At 49.2% G+C, this 17,768-nt stretch overlaps 1 protein-coding gene across 1 annotated transcript in view; it reads left to right on the top strand.

The window, feature by feature from the left end:
- LOC118233484 overlaps nucleotides 1-15,877 on the top strand; it is a 67,829-nt gene extending 51,952 nt beyond the window's left edge. The window contains exons 3-11 of the mRNA XM_035429282.1: nucleotides 4-79; nucleotides 5,899-6,155; nucleotides 6,493-6,629; nucleotides 7,405-7,526; nucleotides 9,413-9,530; nucleotides 10,242-10,550; nucleotides 12,992-13,196; nucleotides 13,872-14,277; nucleotides 14,602-15,877. Of these exons, the coding sequence (XP_035285173.1) occupies nucleotides 4-79; nucleotides 5,899-6,155; nucleotides 6,493-6,629; nucleotides 7,405-7,526; nucleotides 9,413-9,530; nucleotides 10,242-10,550; nucleotides 12,992-13,196; nucleotides 13,872-14,277; nucleotides 14,602-15,561 (2,590 nt within the window). The 3' untranslated portion in view covers nucleotides 15,562-15,877. The remainder of the gene's footprint in view (nucleotides 1-3; nucleotides 80-5,898; nucleotides 6,156-6,492; nucleotides 6,630-7,404; nucleotides 7,527-9,412; nucleotides 9,531-10,241; nucleotides 10,551-12,991; nucleotides 13,197-13,871; nucleotides 14,278-14,601) is intronic.
- The last annotated feature ends 1,891 nt before the right edge of the window (nucleotides 15,878-17,768 follow it).

Raw genomic sequence — 17,768 nt, 5'->3', positions numbered from 1 at the left:
CAGCGTCATAGAGGGGGAGTCCGGGGACACCTTCAACATTAGCACGTCAGGGAGGGAGGCTGTTATCACCCTCAACAAGGCAAGGGGGGGGGGGGGGCACAGGGTGTTCGGGGGGGCTGGTGGCGGTGCAACAGCGTAGATGAGAATGTGAATTCTCTCTGCCTGTGCTTTTCGGATACGAAATCAGCCTGGTGAAGCAGAGAGCGGGGGGGGGGGGGGGGGGGAATAAAACTTATTTAACAGTGTCATGCATTCAAACACAGTCACACGTATGAGCACAGAAGCGCATTCGGGCACTCTCCCGCGCTTAAAAACGCAGTCAAGTATTTTAGCACAGTCGAGCATTTCACAAGGCAGCCGCACGTTTAAAAATCAGTAGCCTGCAGAGCAAAGCCGCTCCGTTTTACTGGCAGATCTGACCAAGAAACGGCGAGACTGCGAGAGAAGTGTGTGTGTGTGTGTGTGTCTCTCTGTGTGTGTGTGTGTGTGTGTGTGTGTGTGTGTGTGTATGTGTTGGAGAGAAAGAGAGATAGTCTGCCACTGCCTGTGCCCCATGGTTTGTGAAAAGTGTGAAAACAGCTTGGCTGCAGGCAAGATTGGAAAGAACTGCCAGGCAAGCTTGATGGAGTGAGTGTGATAGCAGAGAGAGAGAGAGAGAGGTGAGAGGGATAGGAGATAGGGAGAGAGAGAGAGAGAGAGAGTGAGAGAGAGAAGCAAGTGAAGGAGTTGATCAATCCTGTTTCTTTTTTTCTGTCTGTGATATCATCTATGAATTTTGTTTTTTTGTGCATGGATTTGAGAGCAGGAATTGTTCTTTGGATGCCCTGAGGCAGAAATATGTGCACTGGGAATTATGGATAATGTAGTCAGCCACCTGTAATGTGGCCCACATGGACTGAACCTGCCCATAAATGCATTATGATGCCATCCCGATTAAACATTTATCATTTATCAAATAAAACACATAAATGAATGAATGAATGAATGAATAGATGAATGAAATGAATAAATCACTGACATGCAGCCCTTTTTTTCTGGGGAACTCGTGCCGTCCCTCTGTCTGGTCCCCTGCACTGTGAGCAGAGTGCATTCTGGGAGTTCGGGGACAGGGCCCGCTCTCGTTAATTAGAGCACAACAAAGGCTCCGTGCGCCGGAGCAGCCGCGTGGAAAACAGGCGCCGCTCAGAAGGAGGCGGCGTTCGGAGAACTCGTGCGCAATTAATTTGAAAAAAAAAAAATGAAAAAAAAAAGAGGAAGAAAGGTAGCGCTCTAGCGAAAATTAAAACAAACAAACCGGAAAATTAGCGAGCGGCAGGCTTCCCAATTTCTGCCCCGTCGAACAAGTATTTAGAAAAAACCAATCTGTGCTTGCGTGCTCGGTCGATCTCTCATCTTCCGTCATTCATTTTTTTCGCACAAGTTTTTTTTTTTGTGTGTTTTTATTCTTGTTTTGTTATTACAGTGCTGATCATCAGGTATGGCTGTGCGTGTGTGTGTGTGTGTGCGTGTGCGTGAGAGAGAGAGAGAGAGAGAGAACTACTGTACGGAGAGACTCTTGTGTTGTGAGATGAGGACGTTCCCAAATCTCATGGCTGCCATGAGCATTGTGGCACGCTGAAGGCAGCACTTGTGGCGTGTAACTGCAGGTGATGAAGTGGCCAGCAGAGGGCGACAGCTCCTGCTGAGCACAGCAGGCTCCTGGTGTGCTACACGGGCTCGTTTACTGCTTGAAGTTGATGGTGTGGCGGTGGGGGTGGGGGTGGGGGGTTAGCATTACAGACTGCAGCTGAGGCTGTAGCATGAATCCGTCCAATGGGCTTATGAGTCTGGGTTCCCACCGCACATGATTTATTGATGCCGTACATCTTTCGGCTGATATTGAGCTCTTTCATCACGGCCTGCTTGTTTTTGGAATTGGGGGGAAAGTGTCCCGGGCGGGGTGTTTTGAGGAGATAAAGTGCTGTTTCGGGTCTGGTGGAGGGGGGGGAGGGTTAAGTGTATTGTGTTTAAAACTTTCCCAATCTTTACATTATCCGTGTGTGTGTGCATGTGTGTGTGAGTGTGCGTGTGTGTGTTTGTGTGTGTGTGTGTGTGTGAGTGTGCGTGTGTGTGTTTGTGTGTATGTTTGTGAGTGTTGGTGTGTGTGTGTGTTTGTGTGAGTGTGTGTGTTTGAGTGTTTGTGTGAGTGTTTGTGTGTGTGAGTGTATGTGTGTGTATGTGAGTGAGTGTTTGTGTGAGTGTGTGTGTGTGTGGTGTTTGTGTGTGTTTGAGTGTGAGTGTTTGTATGTGTGTGTGTGTGTGTGTGTGAGTGTGTGTGTGTGTGTGTATGTGTGTGTGTGTGTGCGTGTGTGTGTATGTGTGTGTGTGTGTGTGTGTGAGTGTGTGTGTGTGTGTGCGTGTGTGTGTATGTATGTGTGTGTGTGTGCGTGAGTATGTGTGTGTGTGTGTATGTGTGTGTGAGTGTTGGTGTGTGTGTGCGTGTGTGTGTATGTATGTGTGTGTGTGCGTGTGTGTGTATGTATGTGTGTGTGTGTGCGTGAGTATGTGTGTGTGTGTGTGTGTGTGTGTGTGTGTGTGTGTGTGAGTGTTGGTGTGTGTGTGTGCCTCGCATAAGATTGCAGTCCGAGGTTTAGCTGTAACTGTCACCGGGGTGATTTTGAGCTGTTCTATAATTCTCTTTGGCGTTCTCAGCGGTGAGAGGCTCTTGTGCCAAACAAGCTGTTTACCAGCCTCTCTGTCGCCATGGCAACAGGGCGCCCAAAGCTGCCGCGATGACAGTTTACAAGGGCCGTGTGACGTGAGTGACAGGGTATAGCACACACACACACACACACACACACACACACACACAGGTAAGTGCACACACAGGTATAGGTACACACACAAAGTTAACAGCGCGCACACGAGTAAGGGCAGACACAGGTAAGGGGACACACACACAGACACAGGTAAGCACACACCCACAGGTAAGGGTACCCACCCCCCCCCCCCCCCCCACACACACACACACAACCAACTAAAACCAAAACCAGAATCTGAGTTAGAACCAAAACTACAACTGAAACCAGAATCGAAATCTGAAGCAGGTGTTTGAAGGGACGGGCCAAGGTAACAGAGTGAAAGAAGAAGGGAGAGACCAAGAGGGATGAGGGAGAAACAGAAGGAAGGAGAGAAAGAAAGAAGGGAGAAGGAGAGGGAAATGGGGAGAGAGGGTGGGAAGGAGAGAGAGAGAAGGGATTGACAAAAGAAAGGAGAGAAATAAAAGAATAGAGAGAGGGAAGGAGGGAGAGAGAGACAGATGATAGGAGAGCGACAGAGGGAAGGGAAAGAGAGATGGAAGGAGAGAAAGAGGCAAGGAGGCAGGGAGAGAGAGAAGAAGGGAGCATGGGAAAGAGGGAGAGGATGAGAGGGAGAGACTGAAGGAAGGTGTGAAAAAGCGGGAAGGAGAGACGGAGAGGGTGAAGAAGGGAGAGGGAGAGAGAGGGATGGAGGGAGAGGGTGAGTGAGAGGGAAGGAGTGATGGATGGAGGGAGCGGGCTGATGAGTGTTGGTTGTAACGGCGAGTGAGGGAGACGGATGAGTGTGTGTTTAGCGCGTCACAGACGGACATGGCTGAGGGAGGGGAGGAGTGTCAGTGATGGACTGAGGAGAGAGGGGGAGAGAGAGAGAGAGAGAGGGAGAGACGGAGGGAGGGAGGGAGAGGGTGATGAGTGTGCCTCCATAGTGTAAGTGACACCTCTCCACCTCAGACAGATTGCCTCTCTCTGGCTCTAATGGGCTCCAGGGAAAGGGCTTTACTAGAACCCTAACTTTCTCCAAATCTCTGTATTTCTCCCCCTCTTTCTCTCTCTCTCTCCTTCTCTCTATCTTTACATCAGTTCGGGTTCCATCTTAACAACCGTAAACGAATGTTGTTTTACATGAGAAACGAAAAAATAATAGGGATCTAAACAACTATAGTGCATCTTTCGGTTACATGCAGCTACACATACATACAGCCAGACCTACGTATGTGTGCACTCTCACACAATGCACATGCACACGCAATATAATGTATGTAATTCGTTTATAAAATCAATTCAATTTTATTTGTATGGTGCTTTTTTACAGAGAACTTTGTGTCACAAAGACACTTTACAGAGTAGCAAGGCAAGAGACAGAGCAAAAAAAGAGCAAACAGAGCAAACACCAGGCCTGAACCCCCAAATAGCAGGCACATGAGTAAAAAAAAAAAAAAAAAAAAACTCCCAGCGGGGAGAAAACCCTCAAAAGGTGGCGAGAAAAGACTCCTCAGTGGGAAGAAATCTCGGAAAGGAACCCGGGTATGGAGGGGGAGCCCATCCTCCACTGGCCGGCCTGGTGTAAAGTAGCGGTCGAACGCAGGGCGTTCTGGGAATGTAGCAGAAAAGAGTTGTGGGTTCCCTGGTGTCCCAGCTGAATGCCTTAAAGGCATGCTATGCAGGACTTCTTAGCCTGAGTTTACAATCGAGGAAGTCGACCTCCTCCGTCTTTATCCCCACACACTCCCGCCGAGTACATTACCCCACCCAATGTAGCTGGCTGGATAGCTAGAGGCAGCGGTAGTACCGCGAAATGAGTGACCGTGAGCAACAGTAAGAAGGCAGGTTTGATTACAGCTTAATTAATTTTATTATGTTGAACGTAATAGTAGTTTTATTGTCGGAACTTTAAAAGTGAAAATTTCAGACCTTCGGTAAGGACGAAATAAGGACGAAAGCCATTAAAGACAATAAGGACGAAAGTCCTTACTGTCGCCAGCTTCACACTACCAGGAATGTTATTTCAAGGTTATTTATTATTATAATTATTATTATTAATATTACTCTTTTATTGGTTTGCAATTTTAGTTCATGTTTCACATGTTCAGTGTATTCAGCTTGTTCAGATCAAATGATATTATTTTTAAACATTATTCTGGAAATTATTTTTTTATTCGTAATTTAGCTGCGACGCTCTCTGGTTCCAGTGTATCTCTGTTCGCTGAGCCTTATTGCCTGTTTGCCCAGGGGATTCTCGGCTGGGGGAAACTGGTAGATCGGTGGGATTAAACTAAATTAAATTCTCCTCTTCACCTCCTGCCTCCCTCACTGGCTTCTTCCCAGAATCCTCCTGTTTCTTTCGCTCTGTTGCTTGTCTATATTTACATGCTCAGCTTTCATATTCATAGCCCAGGGGTAGCGTCTAGATGTGATGCAGGAGATTTCAGGTAGAGGCGTCCGATTCCGATTGGTTCGCCACGATAGTTGGCGGTGTGCATTATGGGTAAGGAGCTGGTCTTGTAACCAAAAGGTCACAGGTTCGATTCCCAGGTAGGACACTGTCGTGTCTTAACCTGCATTGCTTCAGTATACGCAATATCCAGCTGTATAAATGGATGCAATGTAAATGCAATGCAAAAAGTTGTGTAAGTCACTCTGGATAAGAGCGTCTGCTAAATGCAGATAATGTAATGCGTAATGTAATTAAACTGGGGGAAGTTTGACCTCATTTGTTAGCCAAACTAAATGGTAATTCGTTTGGACAGAAAAGTAGCCACACAAAATACGGGGAAACTATCTTTAAAAGATGGGGAAACTAGTAATGGTAAGTAGATAACTAGCTAACTGGAAAGGTAGCCAGTTTGGCTGAGGTCAAACTTTCCTCCCAGAATGAGGATTAAGGCAAAGTTTAATTCTTCTATCGTGATGAACCTATCAGATAGGACACCGCTTACTGCAATTTCCTGTATCCCACCTAGCCTCGAAACCGTTGGTCAGGACGCAGGGCATTGTGGGTAAAGTCTGCTTCAGGGAAGTTATGCAGTGGAATTTGACATGGTGTGCCTCCCCCCCCTCCCCCCCCCCCCGCCTGCCCCCCCCCCCATGCCCCCCACCCCAGGCGGTGGACTACGAGAGCCGCACCTCGTACTCGTTTTCGGTGGAGGTGCTGAACCCCACGGTGGACCCGCGGTTCCTGCGGCGCGGGCCCTTTAAGGACCGGGCCTCGGTGCGGGTGGCGGTCCTGGATGCGGACGAGCCGCCCCGGTTCTCGCGGGCGCGGTACCGGCTGGACGTGATGGAGAACTGCCCCCCCTCCTGCACGGTGGGCAGAGTGAGCGCCGTGGACCCGGACACCGGCCTGAGCAGCAACATCCGGTACGGTCCTGACACGGTCCTGGCACAGTCCAAACACAGTCCTGGCAGGGTCCAAACACAGTCCAAACGCGGTCCTGGCACAGTCCAAACACGGTCCTAACACGGTGACAAATGACAATTCATTATAATTTATGAACATAGAGGGTCACAACTGTCCCTAAGTAGCAGATAAGTACATACTTCTCTCAGGAGAATTAGGATTTTCCGTGATTCAGGTAGGTTTTTGAAGATTGGGAATTGCGTTGTGAATTTGGGGAAGAAATGTTCTTTAGATTTTTTGTACTTCTCACGTTAAAATGAGGAAGAGTAACTCGCTTGCTTGCTCTCTCTCTCTCAGGTTTTCCATTGACCCGCAGTCAGACCCAGAAGCCCTGTTTCGCATTGCGGCTGACAGTGGGCTCATCTCCACGGCAACGGAGCTGGACCGCGAGCGTGAGCAGTGGCACAACCTGACCGTCATCGCCACACAGAGAGGTCAGAGGTCACTGTGATCCCACTTACGGAGAGGTCAGAGGTCACTGTGACATCACATACAGAGAGGTCAGAGGTCACTGTGATATCACTTACGGAGAGGTCAAAGGTCACTGTGATCCCGTGATCTCTCTTACGGAGGGGTCAGAGGTCACTGTGATATCACTTATGGGGAGGTCAAAGGTCACTGTGATCCTTTGATCTCACTTACGGGGAGGTCAGAGGTCACTGTGATATCACATGCGAAGATGACAGAGGTCACTGTAACGGCACAGTTCTAATAACTACTGTGGGTTTAGTAGGTGTAGTTATAACGGTGGGTTGGGATATATTGTAGTAGTAAGATAAACTGAATTTTAACAGTATTAACTAACTACTAATACTACTAAGTAGCATTAGTAATGTTAGTAGACAGTACTAGCTACGTTAATATGACTATTGTAGGTAGTAGTATTATTATTTACCTCAGTATTATATGATTTCTTTGTAATACACATGGTTTAAATGTGTCTACGTGTGATTACGATTGAGTTTTGTGAGTGTAAGAGCACGCATGTCTGTGTATACATGTGTGCAATACACACTAAACATGTGTATGTAAATGTGTGTTACATGCTGAATGTGTGTGTGAAGGTGTGTTACCCGCTGCATGTGTGTGTAAAGGTGTGTGTGTTACATGCTGAATGTGTGTGTACAGGTGTGTTACACGCTGAATGTGTGTTTAAAGGTATGTGTCACACACTGTGACGCTGTGATGTGTGGCTCCTGTGTTCCTCAGACAGCCCCAGTCAGGTGTCCCGGGTGGAGGTTGCCATAGAGACCCTGGATGTGAATGACAACGCCCCCGAGCTGGACAGGCAGTACACCACTGCGCTGTGCGACTCCGCTGCTGCGGGACAGGTATGCTGAGCGTGCTCAGTTTGTCCGTCTGTCCACGACAAAACCCACATCCATTCATCCATCCATCCATCCATTATCTATACCCGCTTATTCTGGACAGGTACACAGGGCGTTCTGAGTCCGTCCATCTGTCCATTACAAAAACCGATATCCATTCATCCATCCATCCATTATCTATACCCACTTATTCTGTTCAGGACCGGGGGGGGGGGGGGGGTTGCTCGAGCCTATGCCAGTGTACATTGGGCAAGAGGCAGGGACACACTCTTGACAGGCCGCCAATCTATCGCAGGGCACACACACCATTCCCTCACAAACTCATACCTATTTTAGAGTCTCCAATTAACTACCTTGTATGTCTTTGGACTGCGGGAGGAAACTGGAGTATCTGGAGGAAACCCACGCGGACACGGGGAGAACATGCAGCCTCCACACAGAAAGGCCCAGGCCGGGATTTGAACCCTTCTTGTCCTTCTTGCTGTGAGGCAACAGCGCTACCCCCTGCACCACCGTCCTGCTGCAAAAACCAACATTTAAACCAAAATCCCAAAAGCGCTCTTAAACGCAAACTGACAGAAACAAACAAGTAAACAGACTGAAAATATGGAAGAGAGAAAAACCCCCCCAGCATGCCTTGGGCCAAAACAAATTTGCTCTGACAGTAAAACATACCCTCACACCTTCTCAAACCCAAAGGAACTTTATGTTGATCTACCTTAACTCAAACTCTCCAAACTCTCCGTGGGTTGGATATTCTAGCATGTCTACACACACCCACCCCTTTAGAATGATGTCACTCCTGTGACAGCCAATAGGAACTGGGTTCGAAGAAAAACAGGGTCACATGACTTAATCTCATTCCTAAATTCACCTTAATTACTTTATAAGAGGAGGTGAGAGGGAGAGGAGGTTGGGGAGAGCGAGGATTCACTGCAGATCTGGGTCAAATACTTGAAATTATTTATCCTCTCTTTTTGGGCACTAGTAAAAATGCCTGCAGGCTACTTAAAATTCATTTAAAAAAATATTTTTTTTACCAGTTCTCAGAACAATATAAATCTTTCATATTGTATGTTTTTTTAGTTAGTGGGTACTTCATTGAAAAATATGAAAATTATCAGGGATCTGCAGGAATGTCTGAAGGGTTGTAAAATATATATATTTTTAAATAATATCAATAATATGAAAATATCAATAACAATGCAGTCCAGTCTGTACTTGTAGAATCTTTGTGTTTGGTGTGCCTCAGGGCACCATTCTAGGACCTGTGTCTGTTTCTCCACTGGCCAGTGTGTGGCCTGACTCAGCAGGCTGTGGTGCTGTTTTATTATATGTTAGGCACAGGAAATGAGACACATTGCTCAGTTTCTATCTCAATTTGTTTTACTGGCATGTAGATATTTGCGTCAGCGAAGCATGTGCACATTGCAGAAAAGTACACATCATAAAAGAATAAAATTAAAAGAATAATTGTATTCTCCTCTGCTGTATCCCATTTCTATTTCCCATCCCCTCCTCTTTATTATTTTTTATTCAGTTCAATTCTCAGCACACTGACATAACAGACATGCAGCGGCTATATCGCCAAACCTAATAAGCAGTCCGAACAATAAGGGTTATTATCCTAATAGGAATAGCAATAAGGATAACAAGATCAATAATGTTAAGAGTGCTTTGCATTTCCCTCTCCCTCTCTCAAATTCAAATGAGCTTCATTGGCATGACGTATGTACTGTAGATACATATTGCCAAAGCATGAGTGCGGCAAACAAATAAACATATAAACAGAATACAACTTTGTGTGTGTGTGTGGTATTGGTGTATGTCCTGTCTCTCTCTCTCTCTCTCTCACTCTCACTCTCTCTCTCCCTCTCTCTCTCTCTCAGGTGGTGCAGGTAGTGCGGGCGATCGATAAAGACAAAGGAGGAAATGACACGGCCGTCCTGTTCAGTATTCCGGCAGAGTCCCGGGCCGGTCGGAATTTCACCATCAGGGAGAGTGGGGGTGTGTCCTTTCACTTCTGTGCTCAGTGCCTCGCTCCCTTTCTATCTCTCTCCCTCTCTCTCCTCTTCTGTCTTTCTCTCACCCTCTCTCCCTCTCTCTCTCCTTCTGTCTCTCTTCCTCTCTCCCTCTCCCTCTCTCTCCAATTCTTTCTCTCTCCCTCTCTCTCTGTTTCTCTCTACTCTTGTTTGATCTTTATCAGTGTTTTTCCTTGAACAGTTCAGATTTTATCTTAGCCTGTGTTGCGATCCTGTTTCATATAAAGAAAATTATGTTTTCTGCATCAAAAAGAGTTTACCCGTGTCAGTGTATTTCAGAGTGCAATGCAGCTGATTTTACACGTTGTTACACACATGAACGTGAAAGTAAAATCTGTTACAATGACACGTCTGGCCTTTTCAATCTCACTCCATTTTCTTTGTTCTCTCTCTCTCTCTCTTTCTCTCTCTCATTCGCTCTCTTATATTCTCTCTCTCGACTCAATTCAATTCAATTGAATTTGTTTTATTGGCTACAGTATGAAATAAAACGTGAATTTAATACTTAATACTGAATAATATTAAGGACTAGAGACAAATGAACTATAACCATGCATGAAAACGAGCACTTGTGTTTGATGGGGCATTTGACTGACTTTTGTTTGATTGGGGATTTGATCTTTCTCTCTCTCTCTCTCTCTCTCTCTCGCTGTCATCCTCTCTCCCTCTCTCTCAGGCCCCACGGCCAGCCTGGTTCTCCTCTCCTCCCTCTCCTCGCTCCCTCGTTCCCCCTCCTCCTCCTTGACGCTGCAGGTGCCGCTGGTTCTGAAGGACAGCCTGTCGGGCCTGAGCAGCACTGGGACTGTCACCGTGTCCGTCTGTCCCTGCCTGCGGGGCGGGGCCCGGGCCGGGGAGAGGGACGGACAGACGGACGCCGAGTGGGAGAGGGAGACCGTGTGCCTGCCGCTGCCCTCCTCCTCCCCCTCCCCCGGGCTCAGCACCGCCGCCCTGCTGGCCATACTGGCCTGCGTCGCTACTCTGATGGGTAAGGCCTCCAATCAGGGCCGCCACTGTACCCAATATGAAGGGCTAGTGTTGTTCAGGGTAGAGGCAGGCCTAGCCTGGTAATGTGTGTGTGTGTGTGTGGGCATGCATTACTATCTTTGTGAGAACCAAATGTCCCCACAAGGATAGAAAACTGAGGAAAATTACGCAAGGTGGGGACCTTTTTCTGGTCCCCACAAGTTCAAGAGGCTGTTTTAGGGTTAGGACTTAGGGTTAGGGTTAGGGTTACAATTAGGTTAAGGTTAGGGTTAAGGTTAGGCATGTCGTGGTTGGGGTTAGGGTTAGGGTTAGAGGTTACGGAATGAATGTAAGTCAATGGGAAGTCCTCACCAGTATAGCAATAAGACCATGCGTGAGTGTGTGTGAGTGTGTGTGTGTGTGTGTGTGTTCTGTGTGTGTTTCACACTTACTCGCATCGGGGGTTCCTGTCCCTCATCAGCCAGGCTCTTTGTTTCCATGAGCACTCTCTCTGGCTGCCTCTCCATTTTAAAGAGTTGGGTTAGAAATGCTCCACGGGCCTGTAGTAAATATTGTGTTGTAGTGAATATTGCAAATACTGTGCACATTACACAAATAACATTAACAAATACACATTGAAACCTGTAAATATATACTTTACATACATTTAATATTGTAAGTAATATTATTATTTCCATTTCATATTGATTGACAGATTTAGTAACCAATTTGTGTCGGACTTGTGTTTTAAAAGTTTTACAGAACCAAAAGCCCCATTCTGCATTTGAATGGGAGTTTGACATGTGCCTATTTCAGCCCTGTATCTATATGTATATATATATATATTTTTTTTTTGTCTGTATGGTCGCAATGTAGTCTCGCAGAATTTCCCATGCAGAGTTTCAGCCAGATGTTTGGTTTCCCGTTTTAGGTAGTCCCGCTGACTGAGTGGACCACATATTGTACTTCCATATTGCACAATATATAGTATCAAAAGATCTTTGACCAGCCTAAAATGAAAATGTTTATGAATCTTACATTGGTTGGCTTTTAATGGGTTAGCTGCTGAATAGAGGCCCCCGCTGAGTTTTAGTCTGATGTAGTTGTGCTTTGTTAGTTCTGGGCTGGTTTGCCTAGGGTAATGCAGAATCTTCTATACTCTCTATTTTTGTAGTAATAATATTAGTTTTTTTTTTTTTTTTTCTTTTTTCAAATCTACTGCCAGGGCCCAGTTCCGGCAGCATTACTCCAGTAGATTCAAGTTTTAAACCATGTTCAGTGACTAACTGCTGCAGGTTACGTGCATCGAGCAAGAATTGAGCTTCCGTGATATTTAGAATGAGGAAAAAGGCTGAAGACTGTTCTGGCAATATCGCTGGATGTTGGTATAGAGCGGTGTTGGACTTAAGCTACATCCTTGTCACTCTAAAATCTGTGTGAAGAAATATGACCTTTTTTTTTTTTTTTACCAGATTTTGTTCAGCACTTGTTTTGCACTCATTTGCACAGATGTAATTCTGTCGTATACTTTACCCTCTACACCGCTTTTCAGAATTTTGTATTGTAGGCAATCCATCATGCTGCATTGTTAGCAAATGTTTTCTTGGAGTTGGAAAAATCCCTTTCTTATTGTACGTATTAGTGAAGGTGTGTAGGGTGGTGTTTTTGAGGAAGAGCTAATCTGTTAATAAAGAGATTGCCCTGTATTCAAGCAGCAATGGTCCTTCACTTTGTCACACCTTTTCTTCATCGTTGCAGTTTGGCAAAGAAAAAAAAATGCATTCTTGCTTTAAATTGTTCAGTTCAGCGTTAAGGACAAGTGCTGATTGAGTCTCAGCCTTTGGGTTTGAGTTTGGTGTGGGGAAAAGGCCGAAAACCCTCCTACTGCTCTCAGCGCTGCCCCCGTGGTTATTGGGGTCGAGTTTGTCTCCACTTCCGTACATTGAGGATATTAGCCCTTGATTCCGGATGTCAGGCCAGCAGCCCATCTGTAATGCCAAGCTGAATAATTTAAGTTCGGCCTTTTGCTGTTCACAGCTACCGCGTGTAAGAATTTCCACTTCGATGTTGTCAGGTCTGCCCGAGGAAGAGAGCTTGTCTCTCGAAAACCCATCGTCCCAGCCCATAGACAGCATTGCAGTAGCCTTCTTTACTTCGTTGGTTAGTTATTCGCCTTGTTGCGTTCTAAGCCCAGTAAACCAATATAACTTTTTTTTTTCCAGCCCTCGTGTGTTTTCTCAACTTCTTTTTTTTTTGTTGGTTTATCTGATCGCCTTTTAGGGAACGCTTGGCTTTATCACGCTGTGCCAGTGAGTGGCATATGAGAGCGTGTGTGAGTGAGCGTACGGATGCGTTCATGTGTGCCCGTATGTGTGTGTGCATATGTATGCACAGTACAAACTCTCTCTCTGTCTCTCTCTCCCTCTCTCTCTCTCTCTCTACCCCCACCCCCTCCCCCCCCAGCGGTGAGCGCGCTCTCTCTCTCCCTCCGAAGACAGAAGCGAGACTCTCTGTCCCCGCTGGAGGAGGACGACGTCAGAGAGAACATCATCACCTACGACGACGAGGGCGGGGGGGAGGCCGACACGGCCGCCTTCGACATGGCCGCCCTGCAGAGGGCGCCACACAGCGCGCGCCGGGGATACCGCACGCTGGACAGCAGGAACGCGTGAGGACGCGGACACACCGCCAGCATAGGGTGGACTGCGGATTTAAACACTCACACACACATACACACACACACACACACTCATAGACATACACACACAGACACACACACACACACACACACACACACACACACACATACACACACTTACATACACACACACATATACACACACACACACACTCAGAGACACACACTCACATACGCACACACACACACACACACACATACACACACACTCACATACATACACACACACACAGACATACACATACACACACACACACACATACATACACACATCAGTTTTAGGACGGTGTCTCCTAGAGTTAAGAAGTATCTGCTTTCCTGAGATCAGGGCCCAGTTCTGACAGTATTGCTCCAGCAGATACAGGTTCTGCTGTATTCCTTGTTCTGTGGGTGACAGTCGGACCAGGCGATCTGCACAGAGAAAGAATTGAACTTCTGTGTGGTTTAGGGTGAGGCCTGGAGCTGAAGATTGTTCCAGTAAGACCATTAACTCATTGTTATATAGATATTATATCTATATTACATAGATATTGAATGAAATCTTTCTCTCTCACTCTGCTTTTGTTTGCTCTTTATGAGTGTTTTCCTTGAATAGTGTATCTACACTGTATTAACTCTCTCTCTCTCTCCCCTGCCCCCCCGTAGTCGTCTAGCACAGCAGTCTCAGGACCAGGCAGGGGGATACGGTTGGGTTCAGAGTGGAGCGGGATTGGACCCGCCCTTATATGGCAGACTCTGCTACAGTAGCCACACCTTACCGGCACTGCGCCACGCCCACAGCCCCGCCCACGGCCCCGCCCAGGGGCGTGGCCTCGCTGAGCTCACCTGCAACTTCCCCACGGGCGCCCTGGACCACTCACTTGTCATCCAGAACCAGGGGGCCGTCCTGGGTCCCGGGGCCGTCTACCTGGGGCCGGCGGAGCCACAGCAGCAGGATGGTCCCACGGGATTGGACGGCGGAAAAGCCCAGGGAGGGGATGTGAAGGACAGGGGTGGAGCCCCCACTGGTGAACCAGTACCAAGAACCCAGCAGGACCAGGATCTGGACTGGGTGAGAAGCCACGTGTGGCCGCATCCACATACACACACGCACACACATACTACAGGCATGCATATTCACTACACACACATACACTACACACACACACACTCATTCACTAAATTCACACACACACACTCACACACTCACACACGCTCATGCACTCACTACACACACACACACACACACACTCAGTACACACACACACACACACACACACACTACTCCACATCCCTTGTCACTCATGCTAATCTCTCTCTCACTCCCCCCCCTCTCTCTTTCTCTCTCTTTCTCTCCCCCACTCTCCCCTGCCCACCCCTTCGATGGTCTCAATAGAACCACAGCCCCCCCTTGTCCCAGTCAGACCAGCCCCCACCCCAGCCGGGCCAGGCGGAGATGCTTCCTAAGGACACGACCCTGGTGCAAACCCGACAAGGCGGGGCCGTGGGCGGGGCTGTGGGCGGGGCCCGGGGCCCCAGCGCCTCCTCCACACTCCCATCAGCCGGGCGACGTGCCTCGCGGACCGGCCTCTCCCCGAAGCAAGGTGGGGGCGTGGCCAGGGGCGTGGCCGCGGACTCCGGCCAGCAGGGGGAGCCGCAGAGGGACTACCCCGGCACTCTGGGGAGGGCGGGGCTGGGGGTGGGCGGCAGCTTTGGGGGGGCCAGGCCGAATGCTGAGGGAGGGATATCTGTGACCGGGACCCCTGCTTGCAGGCTGTACCCGGACGGGCCCGGGCTAATGGTGGACTGGCGGGAGAGGGCCGGGATTGGCTACTCCCTGGGAAGGAGGGATATGACACCCCAGCTCCTGCCCTACCCGGGGCAGAACCGGGGCATGTTGGGGCAGCTGGGTTACAGAGGCGGGTGGGGCCCGGGGATGGAGGCGGGCAGGGGAGGAGCTAACTCCCTGGCCCTGAGGGTGGGCGAGTTCCTGCGACTCCGCCTGGCCCAGGTCACCTTCGACCCCACGCAGCCTCCGTACGACTCCGTGCAGATCTACGGGCTGGAGGGGGAGGGGTCGAGGGCGGGGTCACTCAGCTCGCTGGAGAGCGAGGGAGAGAAGGAGGTGGAGAAGGAGTGGGGGAGAGGGCTGGAGGAGTGGGGGCCTCAGTTCCAGCGGCTGGCCGAGCTCTTCCGGGAGAGAGAGCGAGAGAAGGAGGGAGAGAGGGAGAAGAAGGGAGAAGACGAGAAAGAGGAAGAAGATAAAGAGAAAGAGGAAGAAAAAGAGGAGGTGAACAAGGAAGAGGAGAACAAGGCTGAGGAGGTGGGAAGTGAGAGCAATTCAGAAAACAAGTGAAGAAGAGGGAGGGAGGGAGAGAGGGAGAGAAGATAGGGGGTGTACAGAAGACTAGTAAGTGATGCAATAATTGAAGAAAGGGAGGGAGGGAGATGGAGTGGTGGAGTAATGGACAAAGACACATAAAGATTGAGAGAAGGGCAGAAGGGATTTAAAGCAATAAGCACTGAATAGCCCAGCACTGGCAGGTACACACTGAGACACAGCTCTGCATAGCTGGAACCAGGCTAGCTCACAATGCCCCTGTCCCACTGTAGAGCTGGAACCAGGCTGGCTCACGATGCCCCTGTCCCACTGTAGAGCTGGAACCAGGCTGGCTCACGATACCCCTTTCCCACTGTAGAGCTGGAGCCAGGCTGGCTCATTATAGCCCTTTCCCACTGTAGAGCTGGAGCCAGGCTGGCTCATTATAGCCCTTACCCACTGTAGAGATGAACTCATTATACCCCTTTCCCACTGTAGAGCTGGAGCCAGGCTGGCTCATTATAGCCCTTTCCCACTGTAGAGCTGGAACCAGGCTAGCTCCCGATGCCCCTGTCCCACTGTAGAGCTGGAACCAGGCTGGCTCATTATAGCCCTTTCCCACTGTAGAGCTGGAGCCAGGCTGGCTCATTATAGCCCTTACCCACTGTAGAGATGAACTCATTATACCCCTTTCCCACTGTAGAGCTGGAGCCAGGCTGGCTCACAATGCCCCTGTCCCACTGTAGAGCTGGAACCAGGCTAGCTCACGATGCCCCTGTCCCACTGCATAGCTGGAACCAGGCTAGCTCACGATGCCCCTGTCCCACTGTAGAGCTGGAACAAGGCTGGCTCACGATACCCCTTTCCCACTGTAGAGCTGGAACCAGGCTGGCTCACGATACCCCTTTCCCACTGTAGAGCTGGAACAAGGCTGGCTCACGATACCCCTTTCCCACTGTAGAGCTGGAGCCAGGCTGGCTCATTATAGCCCTTACCCACTGTAGAGATGAACTCATTATACCCCTTTCCCACTGTAGAGCTGGAGCCAGGCTGGCTCATTATAGCCCTTTCCCACTGTAGAGCTGGAGCCAGGCTGGCTCATTATAGCCCTTACCCACTGTAGAGATGAACTCATTATACCCCTTTCCCACTGTAGAGCTGGAGCCAGGCTGGCTCATTATAGCCCTTTCCCACTGTAGAGCTGGAACCAGGCTAGCTCCCGATGCCCCTGTCCCACTGTAGAGCTGGAACCAGGCTGGCTCACGATACCCCTTTCCCACTGTAGAGCTGGAGCCAGGCTGGCTCATTATAGCCCTTACCCACTGTAGAGATGAACTCATTATAGCCCTTTCCCACTGTAGAGCTGGAGCCAGGCTGGCTCATTATAGCCCTTTCCCACTGTAGAGCTGGAACCAGGCTAGCTCCCGATGCCCCTGTCCCACTGTAGAGCTGGAACCAGGCTGGCTCACGATACCCCTTTCCCACTGTAGAGCTGGAACCAGGCTGGCTCATTATAGCCCGTACCCACTGTAGAGATGAACCAGGCTGGCTCAATATAGCCCTTTCCCACTGTAGAGCTGGAACCAGGCTGGCTCATTATAGCCCGTACCCACTGTAGAGATGAACCAGGTTGGCTCACTATAGCCCTTTCTCACTGTAGAGCTGAACCAGGCTGGCTCATTATAGCCCTTTCCCACTGTAGAGCTGAACCAGGCTGGCTCATTATAGCCCTTTCCCACTGTAGAGATGAACCAGACTGGCTCATTATAGCCCTTTCCCATTGTAGAGCTGGAACCAGGCAGGCTCATTACAGCCCTTTCCCACTGTAGAACTGGAACCAGGCTGGCTCATCGTAGCCCTTTCCCACTGTAGAGCTGGAACCAGGCTGGCTCATCGTAGCCCTTTCCCACTGTAGAGCTGGAACCAGGCTGGCTCATCGTAGCCCTTTCCCACTGTAGAGCTGGAACCAGGCTGGCTCATTATAGCCCTTTCCCACTGTAGAACTGGAACCAGAAAAGCTAATTATAGCCCTTTCCCATTGTAGAGCTGGAACACACACACACACACACAGTCTCTCTCTCTCATGCATATAGAGACACACCCACCCACATGAATGATGGAAAACTGGAGAGGCAAGGAGGCAGGGTGGGGGTGGGGGGGGGGGGGGGGGGGTTGGGGGGGTGGTTATAAGGGACATGAAAGACAGAAGCAGGAATCTGAGATAGGAATGGCGGGTGAGAGAG

Source organism: Anguilla anguilla, chromosome 8, assembly GCF_013347855.1.
Source record: "Anguilla anguilla isolate fAngAng1 chromosome 8, fAngAng1.pri, whole genome shotgun sequence".
Lineage (NCBI taxonomy): Eukaryota > Metazoa > Chordata > Actinopteri > Anguilliformes > Anguillidae > Anguilla > Anguilla anguilla.
Note: the sequence above shows the minus strand (reverse complement) of the source record. Positions and strands in the feature narration are given on the sequence as shown.